General features: G+C 35.7%; 3 protein-coding genes across 3 annotated transcripts; 1 reads left to right on the top strand and 2 right to left on the bottom strand.

Annotated features, from left to right (window-relative positions):
* Positions 1–82: 82 nt before the first annotated feature.
* fibpa (fibroblast growth factor (acidic) intracellular binding protein a) lies at positions 83–7,243 on the bottom strand. The gene is made up of 11 exons (XM_051127494.1): positions 6,959–7,243; positions 6,619–6,725; positions 5,448–5,646; positions 4,810–4,936; positions 4,210–4,310; positions 3,239–3,372; positions 1,648–1,756; positions 1,460–1,523; positions 1,298–1,384; positions 1,123–1,220; positions 83–401 (listed from the first exon to the last, which is right to left on the bottom strand). Exons 2-11 carry the CDS (start codon positions 6,701–6,703, stop codon positions 332–334), a joined length of 1,074 nt encoding a protein of 357 aa, XP_050983451.1. The 5' UTR covers positions 6,704–6,725; positions 6,959–7,243; the 3' UTR covers positions 83–331.
* Positions 7,244–10,264: 3,021 nt separating this feature from the next.
* ccdc85b (coiled-coil domain containing 85B) lies at positions 10,265–14,277 on the top strand. The gene is made up of 2 exons (XM_051127504.1): positions 10,265–11,040; positions 11,153–14,277. The coding sequence occupies exon 2, from the start codon at positions 11,301–11,303 to the stop codon at positions 11,901–11,903; it is 603 nt and encodes a 200-aa protein (XP_050983461.1). The 5' UTR covers positions 10,265–11,040; positions 11,153–11,300; the 3' UTR covers positions 11,904–14,277.
* Positions 14,278–17,577: 3,300 nt separating this feature from the next.
* fosl1a (FOS like 1, AP-1 transcription factor subunit a) lies at positions 17,578–22,565 on the bottom strand. The gene is made up of 4 exons (XM_051127495.1): positions 22,091–22,565; positions 21,314–21,574; positions 19,377–19,484; positions 17,578–19,281 (listed from the first exon to the last, which is right to left on the bottom strand). The coding sequence occupies exons 1-4, from the start codon at positions 22,208–22,210 to the stop codon at positions 18,709–18,711; spliced, it is 1,062 nt and encodes a 353-aa protein (XP_050983452.1). The 5' UTR covers positions 22,211–22,565; the 3' UTR covers positions 17,578–18,708.
* Between the last annotated feature and the right edge of the window lie 1,841 nt (positions 22,566–24,406).

Raw genomic sequence — 24,406 nt, forward strand, 5'->3', positions numbered from 1 at the left:
ACCATTACCTTTTTTTCTCAGTAGGTTTGCTAAAAGGGAAAACCCGCAAAGCACAGTTAATGAAAACACAATGCAGACAGTGTCTGTGGAAATCATGCTGTGTTTATTTACAAGTCATACAGTTCTGGAGGCCAACGGGTGAAAGAATAAAGCAGGGATAAAGGGAGAGGGAGGTGAAGAGATGGACAGCTGGCAGGGGGACATATTTGGGAAAGCAGATGATAAAAACAGGGAGAAATTAAACATCAGGCCAAATATTCATCAGATGCACAATTGCATGCAGATGAGTTATCATGAAGGGGAAAGAAAAGGTGTGAATGGAGATTCTTCTTCAGTCGTGGTACATTCTAAGAATGCAGCTTTTGATAACTCCCATGTATCTGGTCCAGACAGCATGGTGCCTGAGGAAAAAAAGAGGGAGACAGATTTAAAAATGTGCCATAAAATACACTTTTATTCAGCTTGGTCTTGTAAGTGCTTGCTCTGTAAATACATGGACATTTAAAATGTTTACTTTAATACTTTGATGTGAAATTCTCTTTATATACACTAGCACTGAATTTTTTAAAGAAATACTTTTATTCAGCAAGAATGCATTAAAAGCGAACACTTCTACAAATAAATAAATGCTGTTCTTTTGAATTTTCTAGTATGGAACCCTAAAAAAAATGTTACATGGTTTCCTCAAAAATATTAAGCAGCACAACTGTTTTCAACACTGAAACATATTAATAAAAAGAAATGTTTATTAAGCACCAAAGCGGCATATTAGAACGATTTCTGAAAGATCATGTGACATTTTAAACTGGAGTAACGATGCTGAAAATTCAGCTTTAACAACTGGACTGCCACAGAAATAAATGACATTGTACAGTTCAAATTTAAAACAGTGTAGCTTGGGATAAATACATATTTTCCAAATGATTTGGTGTGTCGTGATTTGGTTTGTATAAACAGAAAACCACATTCCACATTGGTCAAACCACATAAATGACTAGACAGGAAACAAAGGTGACTACAGATAAAGCAATGTGCATATGATACAGTGACCTCAACTGGTTGCAAAGAGAATTTCTACTGAACAAAGACCTCCATATGTAGCAACTATATAGTAAGACTTACTTGAAGGTGTCAAGGATATGTGCCGAGTTTGTATAATGAGTAAGGTAGAGGTTCACATCTATTGATGTCCATTTGTCTGATCGACAGGGTTCAATAAACTGTGAAGAGAATAAGGAATTACTGCTTTTTTTGCACTTCAGCTCTGATTATAATTTTTATTAAAGTTAAAAAGTACCTTTTCAACAAGGTCAATGAAGAAATCACGAACATCTTTTGCGTTGATTAATTTGGCAGCGATATTTACAAGGCCTCTTGAGAGATTCTACAGCAGGAGATATTTTGAAATTAAGAATCATGTAGAAAAACATTTATTTAATAAGAACATAAACCCTCTTACCTTAAAATTGGCTTCCATCTCGTTGAAGACATTGGTTTTACCCCGCAGAGCAGTGCACACTAAACTGAGGGGATGAGAGGTTTCATTATTCAGATGGCTGAGACAGAGGGAGTAACCATGTAACATTTGAACATTTACAACAGCCCGTATCTCTCTTGTTCCTGTCCAAGTCACTCGCTCACACACACCTTTTGTGTTGGTCTAAGAGATCCTTGTCTGTGATTAGAATTTTGAGGTCTTTGAGGTCTTGGAGGAATTCCTTATCCAGATCTACATCCATGTCCTCCATCATGTTGTCTAAGGGAGAGAAATGGTGGATTATGAGTGTACAGACAAAGACATAAAAGGAGATCTCTACTTCTGTGTCAGTATTTTTCTAACTACACAATTGGTCAGTCTAACAGTATCCATTAATAACCTTAGATTGGATGCTCACGAACATGCAGATGTCAAAATAATTCTCACTTAATACTGTAAGTGTATATAAGTGTATCACTTAATCTATGGCTCCTTTACAAATAAACTGATATAATTATTATTAATATATTATTAATATGATTATCATTTTGTGCATTATAATAACACAGACATATTATAAATATTGTTGTTAAAAGTATTTAACCAGTTGACTGTATACTATCGCACTTAATATACAGTATAGGTACTTAAACAAATAAACTGTACATAATTATTAATTTATTACCATTATGATTATTATAACTGACTTTATATGACTGTACATTATTTCACTTAATATGTACCTACTTCGATAGATCGATAGATGGACAGACAGATAAATTGGTATATCATTTTTAAGTAGCACAGGTATATTTGTAGCAGTAACCAAAAATATATTATACGGGTCAAAATTATTTTTATCAATATTTTGTAAATTTCCTACCGTAAATGTATCAAAACTTAACTTAATTTTTGATTAGTTATACGCATTGCTAAGAACTTCATTTGGACATCTTTAAAGGCGATTTTCTCAATATTTCGATTTTTTTGCACCCTCAGATTTCAGATTTTCAAACTGTTGTATCTCGGCCAAATATTGTCCTATCCTAACAAACCATACATCAATAGAAAGCTTATTTTCCAAAACTTGACCCTTATGACTGGTTTTGCGGTCCAGGGTCACATATTACCATAATGATTATTATACATTTTATACAGTATTATAATAACAAATATTATATATAATAGCAATATTACATATATACTACCAGTTTTTGAACAGTAAGATTTCTAATGTTTTTTTTAAAGAAGTCTCTTCTGCTCACCAAGCCTGCATTTATTTGATCCAAAGAACAGCAAAAACAGTAAAATTTTGAAATATTTTTACTATTTAAAATAACTGTTTTCTATTTGAATATATTTTAAAACAACTTCTGAAGGATCGTGTGACTGGAGTAATGACGCTTAAAAATTCAGCTTTGAAATCACAAGAATAAATTACATTTTAAAATGTATTCAAATAGAAAACAGTTAGTTTAAATAGTACAAATATTTACTGTTTTTGCTGTACTTTGGATCAAATAAATGCAGGCTTGGTAAACAGAAGAGATTTCTTTAAAAAAACATTAAAACTTTTGACTGGTAGTGTAACATTTCTGTGATAATAAAATAGTTGACCAGAGTGGTACAAGAAACATAATTAAGCAATCCAAATGTAAGCCAAACAACGGTCATACAGTCAAACATATTTGACCATTTAATGCCCGATTAACCAATCAAGTATTGCAGATGGCTGTGTAAGAGCTCTGTAACTGGTCTTACCCACAGCTCCTACAGTCCAGTTGTTGATTAGCTGCCCAGCACAGAAGGCAAAGTCCTGGAAGGTTAGATACTGCAACTTTTTCTTGCCCGTCTCAAAACGATTATTGGCAAAGAACACTATTGCAGCATAGTCTCTGGAGGAGGAATTGGCAGGATCGGTTAGCAAGAGAAGGTGAAAACGCACCAAATCAACACTGAAGCAACTGTTCATGGGAACTTGCATTCTCACAATTTTAATGAATATATTAGCAGAATGGATGTGCATAATATAATAATCATTCCTAATTATGCTTTGACTGCTCTCTTTTTTTGTTCTTCTTTTTGTCCTCATTTTCTGAGCTCAATTCTACCAGCATTCTGCATTAAAGGGATAGTTCACCCAAAAATGAAAATTTGATTATTAATTACTCACCCTCATGTTGTTCCAAACCCAAAAGACCATTGTCCATCTTCGGAACACAAATTAAGATATTTTTGATGAAATCAGAGAGCTTTCTTACCCTGCACTGACAGCAACGCAACTGAGACATTCAAAGCCCAAAAACATAGTAAGGACATTGTTAAAATAGTTCATGTGACATCAGCGGTTTAACCTTACTTTTATGAAGCTACAACAATATGTTCTGTGTGCAAAGAAAACAAAAATAAAGATTTTATTCAATGATTTCTTTCTCTGCCAGGACAGTCCGCCACCATTATCGAGAGCACCATGATGCATGCGTGTGATGCTGCTGACGTAGAACACGCTTGTTTACAACTTGTTTATGAGCAGAAGAATGCAAGCGCATGCTGTTTTAACAATGTCCTTGCTGTCTATGCAGAGTCAGATAGCTCTCGAATTTCATCATGTGTTCCGAAGATGAACAAGGGTCTTACAGGTTTGGAACGACATGAGGGTGAGTAATTAATGACAGTCCTTTTAATTAAAAAGGTTTAGAAAAAAGAAACTTGTCAGAAAAAGACCTTCTCACCTGGCTAATTGATCAGGTAGTAGAAAGTGTTGCCGTATGTTTTCCACCAGGGGGCCCTTGAGTTCTTCCACCACTTTGAACACTCGCTTGAAGTTGTCAAACTATATTTAAGGAGATGGATATAACCATTTAATTTCCAAAAGGTCTTGGAAAAGTATCCAAGCATAAATCTTGGCTACCAATGAAAAGTTTATTTTCTTAGGGTGTGTTTATACTTGGCAGGTTTGGTCTGAATAAAACAAACACCGGTGAGGTTGCTCTGTTAGTGCGGTTCATTTGAATAAGTATGAATGCTGCTAACCGAACATTGATGCCGTTAGTGTGTACAGACTGTCTCCATCTGTCTCCTTGCACCAGAGGAATTCCTGGAGCTATTTTGACTCCTTTACACATTTTAGAAACCTTTGTAAGTTCTCAGAGGGTCAAAATACCCCCACATTTATGCATACAACAAGTGCATGCATCCCAGCACACAGCATTGTATTGAATGTTTGCTAAGTTGGAAAAAAACACTAAATGTAGAATTGTCTTTTTTGATCCGAATCAAGAGAACCAAACTTCAAGTGTAAACACACCCTTAAATGCAGTCCTTCAGCCCACCTGTCTTCTGCAGCTCTTCAGTGTAATGCCTGTCTTTGTACTAACATCATCAAGGTCTTTTTTTGTTCCTTTGGAGAGCTTCTTTCCCAGGACCTCTCGAACAAACGAATCATCAAAAGCATAATACCTAGAAAGAAAAATGCAAATGAATGTTTTAAACTGAATAATAACCAAATGTGACCCTGGACCACAAAAACGGTCATAAGGGTCTTTTTTTTATTAAAATTCATACATGCAAGCTGAATAAATAAGCTTTTCATTGATGTATGTTTGTTAGGATAGGACAATATATGGCTGAGATACAACTACTTAAAAATCTGGAATCTGAGGGTGCAAAAAAAAATTTAGAAAATCGCCTTTAAAGTTGTCCAAATGAAGTACTTAGCAATGCATATTACTAATCAGAAATTAAGTTTTGATATATTTAAAGTAGGAAATTTACAAAATATCTTCATGGAACATGATCTTTACTTAATATCCTAATGATTTTTGGCATATAAGAAAAATCGATTATATTGACTCATACAATGTATTGTTGGCTATTGTTACAAATATACCTCTGCTACCTACAACTGGTTTTGTGGTCCAGGGTCACAAATAAAACCAAATAAGCTGGCAAGACACAAACCAGTGCATACCTTTCAATGAGCATGGCTTGTCTGTCTGGTGGTATCTGAAATAGTAGCTGATTGGCTAGTTTAGCCGGATGGTGCAAAAGTCTCTCACACATCTGGAAAGTTCTGTACTGGTCCATGGTGTCACTGAGCAGCACTTCTGCACTCGCCTCGCACTCCTCCATCACACCTCCATCTATCCGCACCTTCACTGCATCATTCACTATGAGGTCAACCACATTGATTAAAATCCACTTCCAAAACAAAGATTCACATATAATGTACTCACCCCCTTGTCATCCAAGATGTTCATCTCTTTCTTTCTTCAGTCGTAAAGAAATTATGTTTTTTGAGGAAAACATTTCAGCATTTTTCTCCATATAATGGACTGCTATGGTGCCCCAATTTTGAACTTCCAAAATGCAGTTTATATGGAAGGGAACTATCTAGCATAACAATCGGTTATTTTCATAAGAATAATACAATTTATATACTTTTTAATGTCAAATGCTCTTCTTGTCTTATTCTGCCTGGACTTTTTTTTCCGGTTCATGACAGTTATGGTATGTTGAAAAACTCCCATCTCATGTTCTCCCTCAACTTCAAAATCGACCTATATCGCTGTTTTACTTTTTTTCTTAAGGGTGTTTGATGTTCTTTGCATGTTCACTTTGCAAAGACTGGGTCGGTACTTCTGCAGCAATGTAGGATGATTTTGAAATGATTTTTGAAGTTGAGGGAGAAAATTTGATTTAATTTTTTCGACATACCCTAACTGTCTTGAGACAGAATACACAGAGTTCAGGGAGAGAAAGACAAGACCAGCATTTGAGATTAAAAAGTATTTAAATTGTACTTTTTAAATGAAAACAACCGATCGTTTCGCTAGATAAGACCCAGCTCTTCCTCAGCTGGGATCATTTACAACTGCATTTGGGATAGTCTGAAGCCGCATTTAAACTGCATTTTGGAAGTTCAAAATCGGGGCACCATATCAGTCCATTATATGGAGAAAAATGCTGAAATGTTTTCCTCAAAAAACATAATTTCTTTACGACTGAAGAAAGAAAGACATGAACATCTTGGAAGACAAGGGGGTGAGTACATTATATGTAAATCTTTGTTATGGAAGTGGACTTTTCCTTTAATATATATTTAACTTGATAAACAGATATTACAATGGATGATACTCTACCTGTATATCCATTCAGCCACAGTTGATACACCTCTTTGTCCATAATAGTGGTGTTTCCAACAAATACATCCAGTTCCACAGACATCTTGACATCGGCACTATAGAAACTGTGCAAGGTCACATGGTCATGGTTAGTTAATAGTTAAGATCATCATACTAAACAGATGATTGTAACATCCAAAGTTACATATTGAGTCTCACTCTCACCAGCGATTTCTTAGTCAGAACTTAAGTGACGGCCATTGATTAATCATTAGCTATTTAACTAATTCATAACACAATTAAGCACACCACAGACATGCTACATTACGTATTTTCAAAAAATCCTGAACAGACTTACCAGACACAAGCGTATTAACGCGACAGCTGGTTTTTAATCACATTCAGATGTCACAACATTAGCTCTTGTTTTGGTGTGTCTAGTTCCTTTCAACTTTCACTCGTCGAAAACATAAACTTATCTCATAGGCAAGCTTGCACACTGTTTAAAGATAAATACCACGAGTTGATCATACACGGGTAAGTGGCAACCATCGCGTTAATATTTACCAAATCCCAAATGTCATATCTAGCTACTAATCTACATCCATAGCAACAGCAGCACACTGTTGTGACTACTTCCGGGTGTGCGCCGCATTCATATGACGTCACTTTCACGTGGCTTGTATGCTACTGTAGTTTCTGGTATGGCGTGTTCGGGTATCATCACATCATCACGACTGTATTTTAACGACAGTTTAATGAATGTTTCGCCATGCCATTGGCATGAAACAGCACTATTGCTTTTTAAATAAATCCCACTAATATTTTTTAAGAATACTGTGATATTTTCTCTATCGTATTTAGTAGAATATAACTATATAACGATATACATTATAACGTTTTCATTTATATTATTTTACTTTATCTTAATTAACCTAATAGTTGACTACTGAGCCCTTTATCAACTAAACCTATGTCTTATAGGCCTAGTTAAGTAGTGCTGTTTGTGGCTTTGATATAGCATGAATAGTTAGGCCAGCTGTAAAAAGAGAGTATAGATGTTAGTGTTAAATGACTGTTAATAAAGTTTGATTGTGTTCCAATTACAAATGGAGTGCATTTATAAAAGAATCCATTATTATGGTGATAGCTGTAGCCTCTTCGTGAGAGGAGCTTGTCACATGTTTAATTCCAGGTAGAGTTAACCTAGAAACTGAGACGTTAATGACATCACAATCCTGCCCTATTAGTCCTGTGTCCTTGAGCCATTTACTAGGAGGAAACGTCCCTGCCCTAGCATACTGTAAGTCATGATACAAAAGGATCTGGGTGGGAAGTGTCAAATTAACTAAGCTAACCACTTTAAAATCACTTTATTTATTTATTTAAGAGTTGTACGTTGATAATGTGCAGGAAAATAAGATTTTATAAGATGATAGAATGTAGGATTTTTAATACATACATACAATTACATTTTGCAACTTATTTTGGAGGTTACCATTACAACCAGACATGCTACTATGTACATTACCAGTAAAAAGTTTTTGGACAGTAAGATTTTTAATGTTTTTGAAAGATGTCTCTTCTGCTCACCAAGCCTGGATTTATTTGAACCAAAGTACAGCAAAAATGGTAAAAAGTTTGAAATAATTTTTACTATTTAAAACATCTTTTCTATTTGAATATTTTTTAAAATGTTATTTATTCCTGGAATATTTTTAGCATCATTACTCATTTGCATCATTGATTTTTTAGTATCATTACTCCAGTCACACAATCCTTCAGAAATCATTCTGATTTGCTGTTCAAAAAACATTTATTATTGTTATTATTATTATTATGTTAATAGAAAGTTCAGAAGAACAGCATTTATCTAAAATAGAAATCTTTTGAAACATTATAAATGTCTTTATCATCACTTTTGATCAATTTAAAGCATCCTTGCTAAATAAAAGTATTAATTTCTATAATTTCTTTACCAAAAAAAACTGACTCCAAGCTTTTGAATGGTGTAGTGAATAATGTTTAAAAAATATATATATTTCAGATAAATGTTGATTTTTGGATTTTTCTATTCATCAAAGAATCCTGAAAAATGTACTTAACTGTTTTAAATATTCATAATAATAATAATAAAAATGTTCAAATCAGCATAGTAGAATTATTTCTGAAGGATCATGTGACACTGAAGACTGGAGTAATGATGCTGAAAATCACAGGAATAAATTACATTTTTAAATATATTTAAATGTATATTTAATTTATTAAAAAAAAAAATACTGTTTTTGCTGTACCTTGGATCAAATAAATGCAGGCTCAGTGAGCGGAGGAGACTTTTTTAAAACAGTGCATTTTTTAAAAATCCTGATTGGACTTACCCCAAGCATATTATTTTTATTTTTAGATATTATGCATCAGATTTGTTTGTTCGAGAGGTCTTCTGCTGGCCCCAAATCTTGAAAAATATTATATTTAGATTTATTCAGTTAGCAGACAGTTTTATCCAAGTGATTACAAATGAGGAACACAACAAGCAATTAATCATAAGGAGGCAATAACATGAGAAGTGTTAACAATACAAAACTTCAAACATCATCCAGAACGTTAAACTATAGAGTGGGGAGATATTAAAAAATAGTAAAAGCAAAGAAGATTTTTAAAAGACTCAATCGTCTATCTGGTGTGTTTTCAAATAATTTCTTACATTCCTTAAATTCTAACAGACACACTCTGAATTTACAATTTGTTCATTCATGTTTAACTACACTGACCAAGATTGTAAAGGCAACACCTTTGTTTTTGCCCCCATTTTTCATGAGCTGAACACAAAGATCTAACACCGCGTCTACACTGGATGCAACAGTTGTCCCGTCACATCACACCGCACCGTGCCACAACAGCTAAAGTCTGTCTACACTGGACGCGACAAAGCGACCGTTGCAAATCATTTGAACTTTGTGTGAGCACGTCATAAATAGTATGCGGCCCCCCGGACCCCTCCAATACAGTAAAACTGCACATTTTAGAGTGGCCTTTTATTGTGGCCAGGCTATGGCACACCTGTGCAATAATCATGCTGTCCAATCTGCCACACCTGTGAGGTGGATGGATTATCTCGGCAAGGGAGAAGTGCTCACTAACACAGATTTAGACAGATTTGTGAACAATATTTGAGAGAATTAGACCTTCTGTGTGCATAGAAAAAGTCTTAGATCTTTGAGTTCAAGTCATGAAAAATGGGGGCAAAAACAAAAGTGTTGCGTTTATAATTTTAGTCAGTGTATATTACCATGACCCGATTATTAAGATATTTAATTGCAGTAATGTTAAATGTTCAATCCCCTGCAGCAGCTTATCCAACATACCTCAGTTGGAATTAACCCTCACTGAATCCACCAAAGGACACAAGTACATTTTCACCACTGCCTTATTATTCTGCACCTCTCCCCTATTGTGTTGCATGCCGTTGTTCACCCCTCCCTCTCATTTATCCGAAACTGTGGCCTGTTTTCATTCTCCCTCCAGCAACCCCCCTCTCACCCCTGGCCCTGGTTAACACCCCATATTGTTATGTCCTCGTGCTAGCAATTGTGCTGGAGAGCAGGGCGGAAGGATGTGGCTAAATACCATGGCTTAAAGCAGAGAAAAAGCTTTTGTCACCCTTTCCGTTAGTTTTATGTGTGTCCCGTGTGTATGCAGTCCCATCCCAGCAGTGGGAAGACCTTATCTAGAGATATTTTAGCATGAACGTGTGTTAATATCCTTTTCAGCGTCTTATGCTGAGGCTTTAGACATTAGAAACAGCTGTGAGAGGGGAATTTACTCACTATCCAGGATACTGTACAGATTTTTACGGTAAGGGAAGAGGGGAGGAGGTGAAGAAGGGAGGGGGAGGAGAGCAGGAGATGGGGGAAGACATCACTGCCTCCCCAACCACCACCATCGCCAAAGGAAACACTGTAATCTCAAGGAACATCTCAACGAATTCCTCAGGAATCTTCACGAAGTAACCCCGCAGGCGTCCAACATACATTTCAGCGTCGTTGATTCGGATTATCCGACATTGCTCCTTTGTAAAACCGACCAATCGCATGCACCACTAGTATAACCAGCCTGTCCTACATTTCGACTCTTATTTATTTATTTGTCACATTTACACCGCGTTTCAGGCGAACGCTTTTTGCCTATGTAGACACTAAATAGCTCCGTGTGCACTGGAAAAGCTTTAGGGCGGAGAGAGACGGATGCGGACGGACATTGTGATCCCTGATAATACAGAAGAGAAGAGATGCTCCACAGGGATTATTTTAAACCTCCGTGTTGACCTCTCATCCCATCCCGAGAAGCAGGAACAAACGCAATTGTGTTTCAGTGCTTCACAGAAGCCGAATACGGAGAAATTAATGCTGCCAATTACGATTTAAAGCACTGAGGAGAGAGGTAGGCCTGCTTAGTGTGTTACATTCGGGATGTGTTTGTTGTTTCAATCGTTCAACATAGCCAAAAAATCCCGTTTGCATATAGGAATTGTGTTTTCCCCCCCTTATTATAGGTTATAAAGAGGAAATGGAGCTTTTTCTTCGTGCCTGGATGAGGAATGTGGAGATCCATTTACAGTGACAGACATCTCATGTGCCTCCTAAGAGTTATTTTATGGTTTAACCGCTGTAATAACAATTGACAGTGAATTTGTGTACAATATGGGGAGCGACAGTGAAATACTGAACCGGGAGCTGTCAAAGATGTCTGATGAAGACTTGCTGGCTTGTTCCAAGGAAGAGCTGGTGAGTCGACTCCGCAAGGAAGAATCGGAAAAGATGTCCGCTCTCATACAGCGCGGTCGATTAATCAAGGAGGTCAATAAACAACTGCAGGGACATCTGCTTGAAATCAGGGAACTCAAAGTCATCAACCAGAGGCTGCAAGAGGAGAACCAGGAGCTTCGGGATTTATGCTGCTTTCTGGACGACGACCGTCTGAAGGTGAAGAAACTCGCCCGTGAGTGGCAACTATTCGGCCATCACGCTGCTAAAGTGATGCGCGAGGACCTCGGCGGATACCTCAAGAAGCTCGCCGACCTGGAGAGGATGCAGGACGGTCTGGTGAAGGAGAATCTGGATCTGAAGGAACTTTGTCTGGTGCTCGAGGAAGAGTGCGTGAGCAGGAGCGATTCCAGCCCGGGCGGCTCCACGGATCTCAACATCCCGTGCATGGTGGCCCGGGACGTTGGTGACGGGAGCTCCAGCACCGGGAGCGTTGGCAGTCCGGACCAGCTGCACTTGGTGTGTTCACCAGATGACTGAAGGAGAGGAGCAGAGCCATATTTACCCTTCTCTCTCGATGCTGAGACGGACTTTTTATGTCTACTAAAGTAGTTTACATTTTCTGACAATGACATCTCAGCTATTTCGGTGGAAATAGACCAGGACTTCTAAAAGTAGGCTAGTTTACGCATGGCCTTTTGATGCCATAAATACAGTTTCTCTATATTTCAGTGATTAACATTTTATAGTTGGCAGACCTTGAACACTTGAGTGAATTTAATGGGTGCCAGGCAAAACTATTATTTTTAAGCTTTAAAGCGACAGCCTTTTCTTTCAAAACCAGTCATCCTGCTGGGAAATCCAGTTTGAAGGGATAGTTCACATAGCAGTTCATCATTTCTCCCCATGGTGTAATTCAAAAACTGTATGCCTTTCTTCTGTGGAACACAAAAGAGGGAAATTCTGAATAATCTCCATTCTGGTTAACTGTTTTTATTCATGCAATAAATTCAGTGCACTTAAAAACAACCCAGCACTGGGTGAAATATAGAGAAACCCAGCAACCACTAGGTCAAAAAAACCCAATTGCTGGGTCAAAACAACTGGGTTTTTCCCTATTTTACCCAGCGCTGGGTTGTATTTAACCAGCATTTCTTAAAGTGGTGTCCAAAGCAGAATTGGACGCCATTGAATTTAATTGTGTGGACGTGTGTTTTGCAAAAAGGGGTTCGCAGAGTTGATGAAAAGCTAGCAAATATTAAAAAAAAAAAATGTTAACATTACAATAAGTACAAATTTTAAATAAAACTCAAAATATTTTATTACCTGCATGTCTTGCTGATCATTAACCAAATTATTTAGCTTTTAAATTATTAATATATTAACTACTTGGTCAAAGTTGTTCAGCTGGCAAAATATATTAGGAATATTTGGTATGGACTAAATATTTTTTTAGTCTTCTGCAGAAGAAAGTCATACAGATTTTCAATGAACCTGAATGAATTGTTTTGGATTTGCTTTCTTTTTAAGCTGGTAGCTTTGTTTTTGGAACATGGCAGCTGGTTTCTACCTGGTCTAAGCTAGTCAAAAACTCTTTTGACCAAGATGATGTGATAAACCGGTCTAAAGGCCCGTTCGCACCAAGAATGATAACTATAAAGATAACAATAAAGATATAGTTCTAAAAATCATTTCAAATATTATGAGTCCACAGCTGAGGAATGATAAAAACATTGACACCCAGTCAGAATCAATCCTGCTGTAACAGGCTTTAGAATTAAAGCGACAGACGCATGTGCAACACTAATTTAGATATTTTTATAGTTATCTTTATAGTTATTGTTCTTGGTGTGAATGGCCCTTTAAGATGGCCTTCCGGCTTGAACTTTCTAGAAGCCGTCCACCATGTTTCAAAAGCTTCCGCTTTTCCAGCAGGCCTATTTATTGTATTAGTAGCATTATTTGAATGTATGATTTCCAGGTGTTGCTGGAATGTTTCCTCTCATCTCTTACAGGGGTTGTAGATAGGGGCAAAAAAATTTAGTTTTGGGGTTGACATTTTAAACAACATTGGGAGAAACTAACCATACTGCTAACTTGTACCAGGTTTTACTGTGCACTGATCTGTTCACGGGCTGATGTTTCTCCTACGATGCACTATGACAGGGCTGCAATGAATCTTGAATCTTTAGCGATTCACATTTTTACTGATTAGAGCCATATAACTATGTAGTGATCTGTTTAAGATCATTTACAATAAGCACTGAATCTTTTTCAGCAATGGAGAGGAAATGGCTAGGATTGTAAGCAGATTGGATTTTTTGTGACGTAATATGGCTATTATCACGGAGGCCCGAGAATGATTCACTGGAAATGCACATGTTACTAGACCACTTTTCTACAGTATGAGATTGTTTTTTCTCGTTTATTTTGAACTGGACGGTATAATTCACTAGATGTAGTGACGTGTGCTCCACTAAACAACGTTGCTGTGCTCTGCACTGAATCCAAAATGAACTTTCTTTTGCATTAACCCCACTTTAACTACACAGCTGTTCTGTACAAAGCTTTTTGTGTTCAGTTGTTGCTTTAACGAGACTTTATTAATTAATACACACTGAATTGACACTGATGTTTGGAGGGGAAAACATTGACATGTAGTTTTAAAATTATTGTGCTAGATATTGTTATTATTATAGTCATTTTTGTTGTATTTGCTGCATACTACAAGACCCTCCTACATAGGGATTGTTCTGTTGTACATGTTTTAATCCAGATATATGATCAGTATTATTTCAATGACTGCAGTTTTATAGCTACAAGACCCAGCTCTCTGATTGGTTGGCATTTGCTTTGTGTAAGGCTATGCTCATTGTGAGTGACATAGCTTTAAATACACTTGACTGACACACCATGTTCTGTTCTTGTCTTTTTTTCCTCATACTTCCACTTTGCATGAAAAAAATAATAAAATATATATATATATATTTTTTCTAGCAAAGAAATTTGTTTGAAAAGCATCCCCCTTCAGGTCGGGGTACATGTGTCTTTTTGCTGTGAAATGTTTAATGGCTTTTGAAGAATATTTTTTTGGTATATCTCTTAATTATCATTGTATTTTGTTGCGTAATGAAGACTACTAACCTTTAAATCTTACTAAGGCATTATTGGGAGATACAGAGTGATAACTTAGATTTATATGCATTTTATATAAGTAGTCTGTTATGTTATTACAAAGATCTCATTAATTTACATTACAGGCTATACACATTTGAAAATTTTTGGCCATATAAATATCAACAACTGCACTAAATTGTAAATGGGTCATACTACAGAACTGGTGCAAACTGCTGTCCCACAACCAAAAAACACATTTAAAAAGCATTTAAAAATCTTAGATGTTTACTAAGATCTTTTTATTATCTATCAAAACCGACAATCATTTTTAAAATATCAGTAGCTTAATATATTTAGATTCACCATTTAGTGAGTACTTGCAATTGGGAGGTGGCTGTCGCGAACCCTAACCCCTAAATTTCAACTTATGAAAGTTATATTGAAAGAAGTTTTGCATTTTATTCCATTGTTGTTTTTAAAAATATCTTCTTGAAGTTTAAAAAAATACTTATTTAATCTATTCTTTGTAAATTATGAAACTTTATGTAAAAATAATGTGTCCCACATTTTCACGTCACTACTACATCTCTACATTTTTATGATCAGAAAATATTCCTGTGTCCCTCTTTCTCATAGCTACATGGTGAGTAGATAGGCCACATCATTTTGAGGTCAGTGTGCTCAAAAGTATGAAAAAGCTGTATGTAACTTTAAAGAATGTCACTACCAAACACCATTTTCATTTAATTAAGCAAACTTTTTTGGGAGTTATTCCATAACATTTATTTTTATTTGTACAACTGTTCAGAACTGTGCTAGCTAACCATGTTCTGATTAGCATCTTTGAGCTAGCTTCAAAAGTATCTAAAAATGTCACTACCAAAACAGTCACTTCCGAAACATATCATTGTTTCGGTATAGTGACAAAAGGGAACATATGATACTTTATTTGGGGGAAATAAACCAAATTTTAGTAGTTTTTAGTATTTTAGTAAGTTTTAGTGTTTTAGAATGTGGATTAAAATTCTGTATTCTAATGTGGTTGCTACCAGGACATTACTGTCACTATCGAAAATGTGCTGTCACGACCAACACATGGGATGTTTTGTCAAAAATATCAGTATTCTGAATTATCAACTAAGACGTTATGAAAGTTTTTGGTTCAATGTATATACAAACTAATGAATCTTAAGTTTGAAATCAGTATGATCAACTTTTTGCTTTTACAATGAAAAATTGAATTAAAAATACAACAAATCTCATAAATCACACTTGAAATATTGTTGAAATTGTAATGGTTATTGATTCACCTCTGAAAACATTTTAATAAAATAGCAAAAATATATATTTACAAGGAAAGATGTGTTTCGTTAGTGACAAATTTGCGAAGAGGACAAATATTTCAAAACTACAATATGAGAATTAACTGCACAATTACTAGAAATGTGTACATTGGATATTTTACAATTTGGATACATTCAAAATTTCTGGGGAATTTTTTTTTAAAGACATTTCCAGCTCTGACTTTGAGCCAATTCTGATATATTTGTTTGGTTTGGGCCTGTGAAGAAAACTCCTTGAGTATGAGCCCCATATTCTCTTAGTATGTCATATGCCATGAAACCTTGATGTATAAAATATGATACTCAATATCCCAGCTAACAGGGAATGTTCTCAGAATTTGTTATTCAGAGAACATTCTGGAAAAATGTATCATAACTTACTGGGAACCTTATCAAAAAGTTCTTGGAACATATTTAAAAAAACAAAAAACAAAAAAAAAACAGAATTTTCTGACAATCATTTCATATGTCAGGTTTTACAGGGTTAAAGAATATATTACCGTTCACAAAGCACTTCTAAATAAAATGGATGAAACTTTCCCAGTCATATCTTAATGAGGTCTTAGTCATGCTGAAGCTCAGGCCCTAATTTATTGATGTTTCACTGGTTTATTTTTGGCATGCTGTTTACACAGCCAGAACAGTAATACTTTCACTCTGGCTGGCATACAGAGGTCCTTTCAGCAAAACATGTGCTCCCCGGTTCTTTCAGCACAAACTCCCTCTTCATTATCTCAATCATATGTTCTCATGTCCTCTAAGTGACTCACTTGAAATCAGATCGAAACAGAGGGCACAGTGTGGAGAAAATAAGGTCACCATGTTTATTTAATTTGATCTCTGTATATTCAAAATGTCTTGGCCTCTTTTAACTTACTTGCTCTTTCACTTTATCACTTTCATTCCTCGAGGCTGTTCGTGTTAATTGTTTTCCGGGTATTTCTTTCATACAAAACATGGCTCTCACAGACAGCATATAGACCACAAAAAAGTTTATCCTGAGCAGAACCTTTATTTGTTTTAATTTTTCATACAACAATAAAAAATCAACACTGTTAGAGGAACGTGTTAAACAACTGGTTTCAGTTCAGAGGCAAATGTGTTTGTGACTCAATGAGCGTTTTTGTCATCAGGACATCCTAGGAGGAAACTGTGCGCTGAACCCCTCATTTCCTCCCTCTTTGTACCCGTGTGCTGCGAGAGACTCGCTTTCCATTCTGTAACATTTACTTCATTACCATATTACGTCTTAGTGCCCCCTTGCAATCTAATTACAGCTACAAACAGTCATATATCAACTTCAACTTTGTTCATATTTTCCATTTTAAGGCACTCTAGTATGTGCTCAGGAAAACAGCTCAGGATCATTGTTTTGTATTACCAATAGCAGCACATATGTGACCCTGGACCACAAAAGGGTCAATCTTTTGAAATTGAGATTTATACATCATCTGAAAGCTGAATAAATAAGCTTTTCATTGATGTATGGTTGTTAGGACAGGACAATATTTGGCTGAGATACGACATCTGAGGGTGCGAAAAAGATCAAAATCGCCTTTAAAGTTGCCCAAATGAACTTTTACTAATCGAAAATAAAGTTTTGATATATTTATGGTAGGAAATTTATAAAATATCTTCATGGAACATGATCTTTGCTTAATATCCTAATGATTTTTGGCATAAAAGAACAATCGATAATTTTGCTACAAATATACCTGTGCTACTCATGACTGGTTTTGTGGTCCAGGGTCACATATTTTCAGTAATTGTTTATTAGATGTTTAATAACAGGCAACATTTCTCCTTATTAAATGAACCAACATGAAATCAGTAAAAAATATCTTTTTCAAAAATAAATACAAATCTATATGCGGTCAAGCAATAGTAGAGTCTAACATAGTGTACTCAGTACAGCATAAAGTATACATAATTTACTTCTACTGGCCTGTGAATTACACACCTTTGCACTTGTAGAGAAAAGCATCCTGTAGAGTAACAGCTGAAGTGTGAAGTTAAAATATAATTTTTGTAACCAGTGTAACAGTGAACTGTCATTGAAGTGCACATTCTCAGTGTTGTGGTGTTGTAGACATTGTTTGTCTAATAATGAACCAGGTAGGCTGCATCCCTTCAGTTTCTTTAAAACTAGCTTATTCAGCATACACTGTTATTATAACGCTGTATTTCTTAAAACCACAATTAAACACATATAATAACAAGACATTACGTTGTGCATAGCAAGACAGTATAACCACATTTCAATCGAGACTTTAACGTTTGTAAAACTGGTAACGTAACAATAAATAACGTAATAGACACTTTAAATATCCTGAAAGGCATAATGGTGATAGATCTACATTGTGTTCTAGCTCTCAAACCCCCAAAGCAACCTCTAAACCTTTTGCTAGCAGGCCAGATTTTTAACCGCTACAGTACCGTCACCAATACACTAAATACGTAGTTGAATAAAATCACTATAAATCAATAATACTATTATTAATGCCACTACAGTCAAACGTTATGGCTTAAACGTCAGTCAGTTTTCTTTTTCAGTGTTATATACATATGTGCTGTAAAAAATTTCAGTCTATTTCATATGAAGGATGATTAGACCTTTCATTTTGCACTACACATGCTTGAAGGTGACGTGTGTATCTCTAAAAACCTTTTCCTGAACACTTGCTCCATCAGATCCAGTACCTCCCCCTTACTATGTTGACGTTATACACATCACCTTTAACTTGTGCTTCTGTATTCGCATAATGCATTCGTATTTTCCATGAATAAAGGTAAACAGAATACACAGGTAAAAGCATATATGCTTGTATGTAGTAGTAAGGACACTTTGGAAGTCATAAACACTTTTTCGCTCAGCAGATGAGAAATTAAAGTGTGAGGATGGTTGGTGAGTTGAGAGAGTGATCTGACTGGTCTCCACTGCTGCTGCTTCGGCGATGAGCGACGCCACACGGCTGAGGGTTATGCGAAGGCTGGCTGGTGCTATGAGACCCGGCGAGATTGAGAGCTTGGGATGAAGTCGCAGAGCTGGTATCCATTGAAGATGAAGGATAGCTGAAGACCAGGCTGGCAGTAAAAGGGGTCAGAGATGGAGTGGAGATGAGGACAGGAGTATGAAGAGACTCTGAATCCAGAGGTACGCTGGTAACGGTGGAGGCTGGAGCTGAAGGTGGGATGGTGATTTTAGGCTTGGGTTTACTAGGCTTGGCGTAACTCTTTGATTCTCTGGAAGGTCCGGGAAGATCGGGATCCACAGGCTCGATCTTGATTCCGCTCAGCGCTCGGAGGTCACTGGTGGAGTCCGAGTCTGAGTCCGATTCTTGGACTTTGCAGATGGGTCTGTGGGCTTCAAGGACCAACTCAAGCTTCTCTTTTTCTTTCTGGAGCTCTGCGATCTCCTTCTGCAGACGTGATTTTTCATCCTCTAGCTGGTCAGTTTCCTGTGAAAAGAGTTTAAATGTTCAATTCAGGTCTAAGTAAAGGGAAGAGATTTTGATTGAAAGAAAACATGTAAAATGAAGCAGAATTAACTTACGTTTTGCAATGTGTCAGTCAGTTCGCGTCGTCGGTTCCTGCACTTAGCCGCAGCCATTTTGTTACGTTCCCTTCTAATCCTACGTCGCTCAATTTCCTCAGGTGATAGCTGGAGTGAGAAAATAAAGCAAGCGTATTATAATAAAATATAATATACACTACCAGTCAAAAGTTTTTGGAACAGTAAGATTTTTAATGTTTTTTAAAGAAGTCTTGTCTGCTCACCAAGCCTGCATTTATTTGATCCAAAGTACAGCAAAATCAGTAAAATTTTGAAATATTTTTATTTTTTAAAAAAAACTGCTTTCTATTTGAATATATTTTAAAATGTAATTTATTACTGTGATTTCAAAGCTGAATTGTTAGCATCATTACTCCAGTCACATGATCCTTCAGAAATCATTCCGATATTCTAATTTGTTGCTCAAAAACACTTATTATTATTATTATTATTGTTAAAAACAGCAGAGTAGAATTTTTTCAGGTTTCTGTCAGAAGAACAGCATTTATCTGAAAAAGAAATCTTTTGTAACATTATAAGTCTTTATCATCACTTTTGATCAATTTAAAGTGTCCTTGCTAAATAAAAGTATTAATTTCTATAAATTCAAAATAAAAAAAAAAAAATACTGACTCCAAGCTTTCAAATGGTATAGTGTATAATGTTACAAAAGCTTTTTATTTTAGATAAAAGCTGATCTTTGGATCTTTCTAAACATCAAAGAATCCTGAAAAAAAATGTACTAAACTGTTTTAAATATTGATATTAATCATAAAAATTCTTGAAAAGCAAATTAGCATATTAGAATGATTTCTGAAGAAGCATGTAACACTGGAGTAATGATGCTGAAAATGTAGCTTTGATCACAGAAATAAATTACATTTTAAAATATATTCAAATATTTCACAATATTAGTGCTTTTGCTGTATTTTGGATCAAATAAATGCAGGCTTGGTGAGCAGAAAATAATTCTTTAAAAAAAACATTAAAAATCGTATGGTTCTGGTAATATAATATAAATGCAGTAGTTTGACATTGTACGCATCTGTAATATAATATTTGAAAAAAAAAGTTAATAGCAATGAATAAAATGAAATATATAAATGATAAAATAATTTATAAACCCAATGTCTAATTAAAACTAATTGGTCAACACGGTTTTTATAATTGATAAACATGTGAAAATACTGCCATCTAGGGGATGACATTTTTAATTTCAATTCAAATTCGCGATTACTTTGAGGCAATGCTGCAATTTTCATCTCTGTAATTATTCTGTTATGAACGCGTTCATATTCCATTAATTAATTTCATGCTCTCTTTCTTTTGTGGGCATCATATGCAGTTTCCTGACCTTATATTGATGAATCACCTGCAAACACCCTAGTGACTCAGGTATGAGTCATAATATTTTACTCCAGTGAATCACATGATATCCCATTTCCTGTCTCATTATTTCACTCTCACCCTGGTACACTAAAGACTTGGATGCATGAGTCAGGCAGGATTTCATGAGTTAATATTGAATGAGCATCTCTGGGTTTCATCAGGAGTTGATGCCGTCTTGTAAGTAGTATATTATACGATCATAACGTATATGAACATACAAGACGTATGCTCACGTTTACAGCTGAATACATACCTCAAACTCTTAATTAAGCCCAAATAATTCACACCATGTATGTATCAGCAAACATGTTCACGTGTACTCACAACAGGATATTACACATTCTAGGTCTTGCACACTTTGATTTGGGACTGCCTCATCTTTAGAATGACAGGCATGGCTGGTTTTGGTTTTGGCTGAGACCACCGGCGAAAAACGGACAAGGGATGACAGGTGAACATAGTGACAAAGCATGCTGTCACAGTCTCCCGTCATGACTCATCATGGCCTCATCACGTAGACAGACTGACAGTTATTAAAATGGACTTACATGTTCATCGCTTCTGCTTCTTGTTGTGCTGCCAACGGCCATAGCTGCTCTAATAACACCTGGCCGGGTCAGATGCGAATGGGAAAGTTGAGGATTCATAGATGGGATTCTAGGTGGCAGTGGGTAAGACGGTCGAAGTGGCCTGGAATGTCCCGGGGTCCCTAGAATGGAGGGCTGAAGCATCCATTGAAGGTCCTGGTTTGAAGTTATGGCATTGAGACTGGGCACAAACTGACTGGATCCTGCCACAGAATACTTCTGCTACAAAGTACAAGATTCACAGACAATATATCATAAGTTACCAAGGCAGTGGCATTAGATATTTAGGGAGGAGACTTTAATAAATCTCATTATGACTCAAAAACCCATTGTTGTTGTGTTTGCAGAAACACCCAGATATAAACACCAACCTGAATCATTAAATCTTTTATTGTTATTACTTTATTACTTGTTTTGGCTATATATAAAATGCTCAATCAGAGGCCCCTGTATATACTTTGGGATCCACAGAGAAGACATTTAAAACATACTTAGATGTTATATTAAGATTCTAAATAAATAATGCTATGTTAAGACATTTAAGACATGAATTACAACTATTTTACATCTAAATAAATAACGTGTTGAGCATTTTAAGCATGGTAAGTTTATGATGAATGTCTCAAATGATACTGTAACTAATTTATTATTCATAATAGGTAAAATGCTAATTAAACAGTATTGAAATCTTACATTCTAAGAGCATAGGAGATAAATAACATTTTAAAAAACGCTTACCTGTTGCTGTTGAGTTGTGTTGGTGCTTGTAGCGAGAGTCGCAGAGTTCGAGCCTGATCCAGAGCTGTTATCTGGGAAGGTCCGATCAATTCCTCTGCCCAGGTTTCCGTAGTTGTACATGTATGCCGCTGATTCTTCAGTAATCCCAAGGAAACTGTTGCCTGAATCTGTGAACTCTGTGTCACTGCTTGCTTTTCTGGGTCTGCTTTCCCAAAAAGGTTCCTCCTACTTATATCACTGACAGTTCAAGCGAAATTCAAAAGCAGGTTAAAAATCCACCGTATTGCGGGAAAGCGGTAGAATCCAACAAGATACACGTGGGGGAGACTAAAAGCCGTTGTCAAAGTTTAAAACGTTCATATTGCTGACCGAGGCAGAACAAATGTAAAAAAATGTTTTGTGATATGTATAATACAATACTGTTTTTCTGCCAGACTGGTGGTTCCGTGTGTTCACGAGAATATAAATAAGTGATCAAGAACCGTGCCGTTTTCGCCCCTCCCATCTTACGGGAAATGGTGCTGCCAGTTTTTTTTAATGACGTACGGTCACATGGAAGATTACGTATATGACCATGTATGGGTTTTTCCGGGAACTCCTTCTGTTTGAGCACAGGCGCTCTCTTACAATAATGACAACTATAAATCGAAACGAGCTTTTTTACAGCAGCTTTCGTTATTTATGATTTAGTTTTTCCCTCGGAAAATTATACAGATCGTTGTTTTTCTGTACGAGCATGCGGGTTTGTGTTAACACTTAGTAGGCAGTATGTGTGGTGTACGTTTCATTGGTCACACCAACCGATTCACGTACTGTTCCGATGAGTAAATAAGAAAGGCTGGTCTTCCACAACTGATCTCGTGTGTACACTGAGGTTTCAGCACGTTCCATTGAGAGCCCACATTAAAGCAACGTACTGTGAATGAATGTCATAAATGAGTGAAGGGGCATGAAACAATTTTCACTGCTTTTCACCATTTAGCTGAATCATCCCTACAGCAGTAAATAGGAAAATGATTCAGCTAAATGGTGTCAGGCAGTGAAATCTTAATTCATGACCTTTCCTTCTCGTTTCTGAAAACCACAAACTGTCGGGTAGTTTACTGCAGACCTGCAATCTGGTTTATTTTGAGCGGAAATATTTTACAATCACAGAGGAGATGCTTGAAGCAAGCTTGTGCTTTTTAGTTTAGTTCACACCAGTGGTAACTGGACAGTACTGGGTCCCTGGAAATTATTTGAGGGACATGTTTTATCTATATGAGAGAACGACTTATCATTCGTTTATGCGACATGCTTAATATACACTACCAGTCAAAGGTTTTTGAACTGTAAGATTTGTAATGTTTTTTTAAAGAAGTGTTCTGCTCACCAAGCCTGCATTTATTTTATCCAAAGTACAGTAAAATTTTGAACTATTTAAAACAACTGTTTTCTATTTGAATATATTTCAAAATGGGATTTCAGATCTGAATTTTTAGCATTCTTACTTCAGTCACATGATTCTTTAGAAATCATTCTAATATTCTGATCTGCTGCTCAAAAACATTTATTATTATCATTATTATTATTATTATTATGTTGAAAACAGCTGAGTAAATTTTTTTCAGGTGTCTTTGATGAATAGAAAGTTCAGAAGAACAGCATTTATCTGAAATAGAAATCTTTTGTAACATTATAAATGTCTTTATCATCTCTTTTGATCAATTTAAAGCATCATTGCCAAATTAAAGTATTAATTGCTATCATTTCGTTCCCAAAAAAACAATTATACTGGTGTAGTGTATAATGTTACAAAAGCTTTTTATTTCAGATAAATGCTAAAAAAAGGTAATCAACTGTTTTAAATATTGAAAATAATAATAATAATAATAATAATAATAATAATAATGTTTCTCAGACAGCAAATTAGCATATTAGAATGATTTCTGAAGGACTGTGTCACTGGAGTAACAATGCTGAAAATTTAGCTTTGAAATCACAGGAATAAAATACATTTTAAAATATATTCAAATAGAAAACAGTTATTTTAAATAGTAATTTTTTTGTGAATGTTTTAGTTTGGATCAAATAAATGCAGGCTTGTGAGCAGAAGAGACTTCTTTAAAAAACATAAAAAATCTTACGATTCAAATCAAATCATTCAATAATTTTAAATATGAACAATTAGGTCTGTTACCTATAACCTACAACAATCACCAACTACACCAGAAATTATTACAAAGGGCATTTTTATTACATTTGATGGGTTTTTTGACCTAGTTAAGTTCTTATCCTCGTCCCTCTGACATCTTAATTGCTGAATTACAGAGCAAA

Source organism: Labeo rohita, chromosome 14 (assembly GCF_022985175.1).
Source record: "Labeo rohita strain BAU-BD-2019 chromosome 14, IGBB_LRoh.1.0, whole genome shotgun sequence".
NCBI classification, from domain to species: Eukaryota; Metazoa; Chordata; class Actinopteri; order Cypriniformes; family Cyprinidae; genus Labeo; species Labeo rohita.

What these genes read in the sequence shown, in the direction of transcription:
- fosl1a (XM_051127495.1), bottom strand. Translation starts at nt 22,210, where the DNA reads ATGTACAACTACGGAAACCTGGGCAGAGGAATTGATCGGACCTTCCCA. An exon ending in ACACAACTCAACAGCAACAG is followed by an intron (nt 21,575 to 22,090) that starts GTAAGCGTTTTT and finishes TGTACTTTGTAG; the next exon opens with CAGAAGTATTCTGTGGCAGG. An exon ending in GAAGCAGAAGCGATGAACAT is followed by an intron (nt 19,485 to 21,313) that starts GTAAGTCCATTT and finishes TTCTCACTCCAG; the next exon opens with CTATCACCTGAGGAAATTGA.
- fibpa (XM_051127494.1), bottom strand. Translation starts at nt 6,703, where the DNA reads ATGTCTGTGGAACTGGATGTATTTGTTGGAAACACCACTATTATGGAC. An exon ending in CAAGCCATGCTCATTGAAAG is followed by an intron (nt 4,937 to 5,447) that starts GTATGCACTGGT and finishes TTTTCTTTCTAG; the next exon opens with GTATTATGCTTTTGATGATT. An exon ending in CATATCCTTGACACCTTCAA is followed by an intron (nt 402 to 1,122) that starts GTAAGTCTTACT and finishes TTTTTTCCTCAG; the next exon opens with GCACCATGCTGTCTGGACCA.
- ccdc85b (XM_051127504.1), top strand. Translation starts at nt 11,301, where the DNA reads ATGGGGAGCGACAGTGAAATACTGAACCGGGAGCTGTCAAAGATGTCT.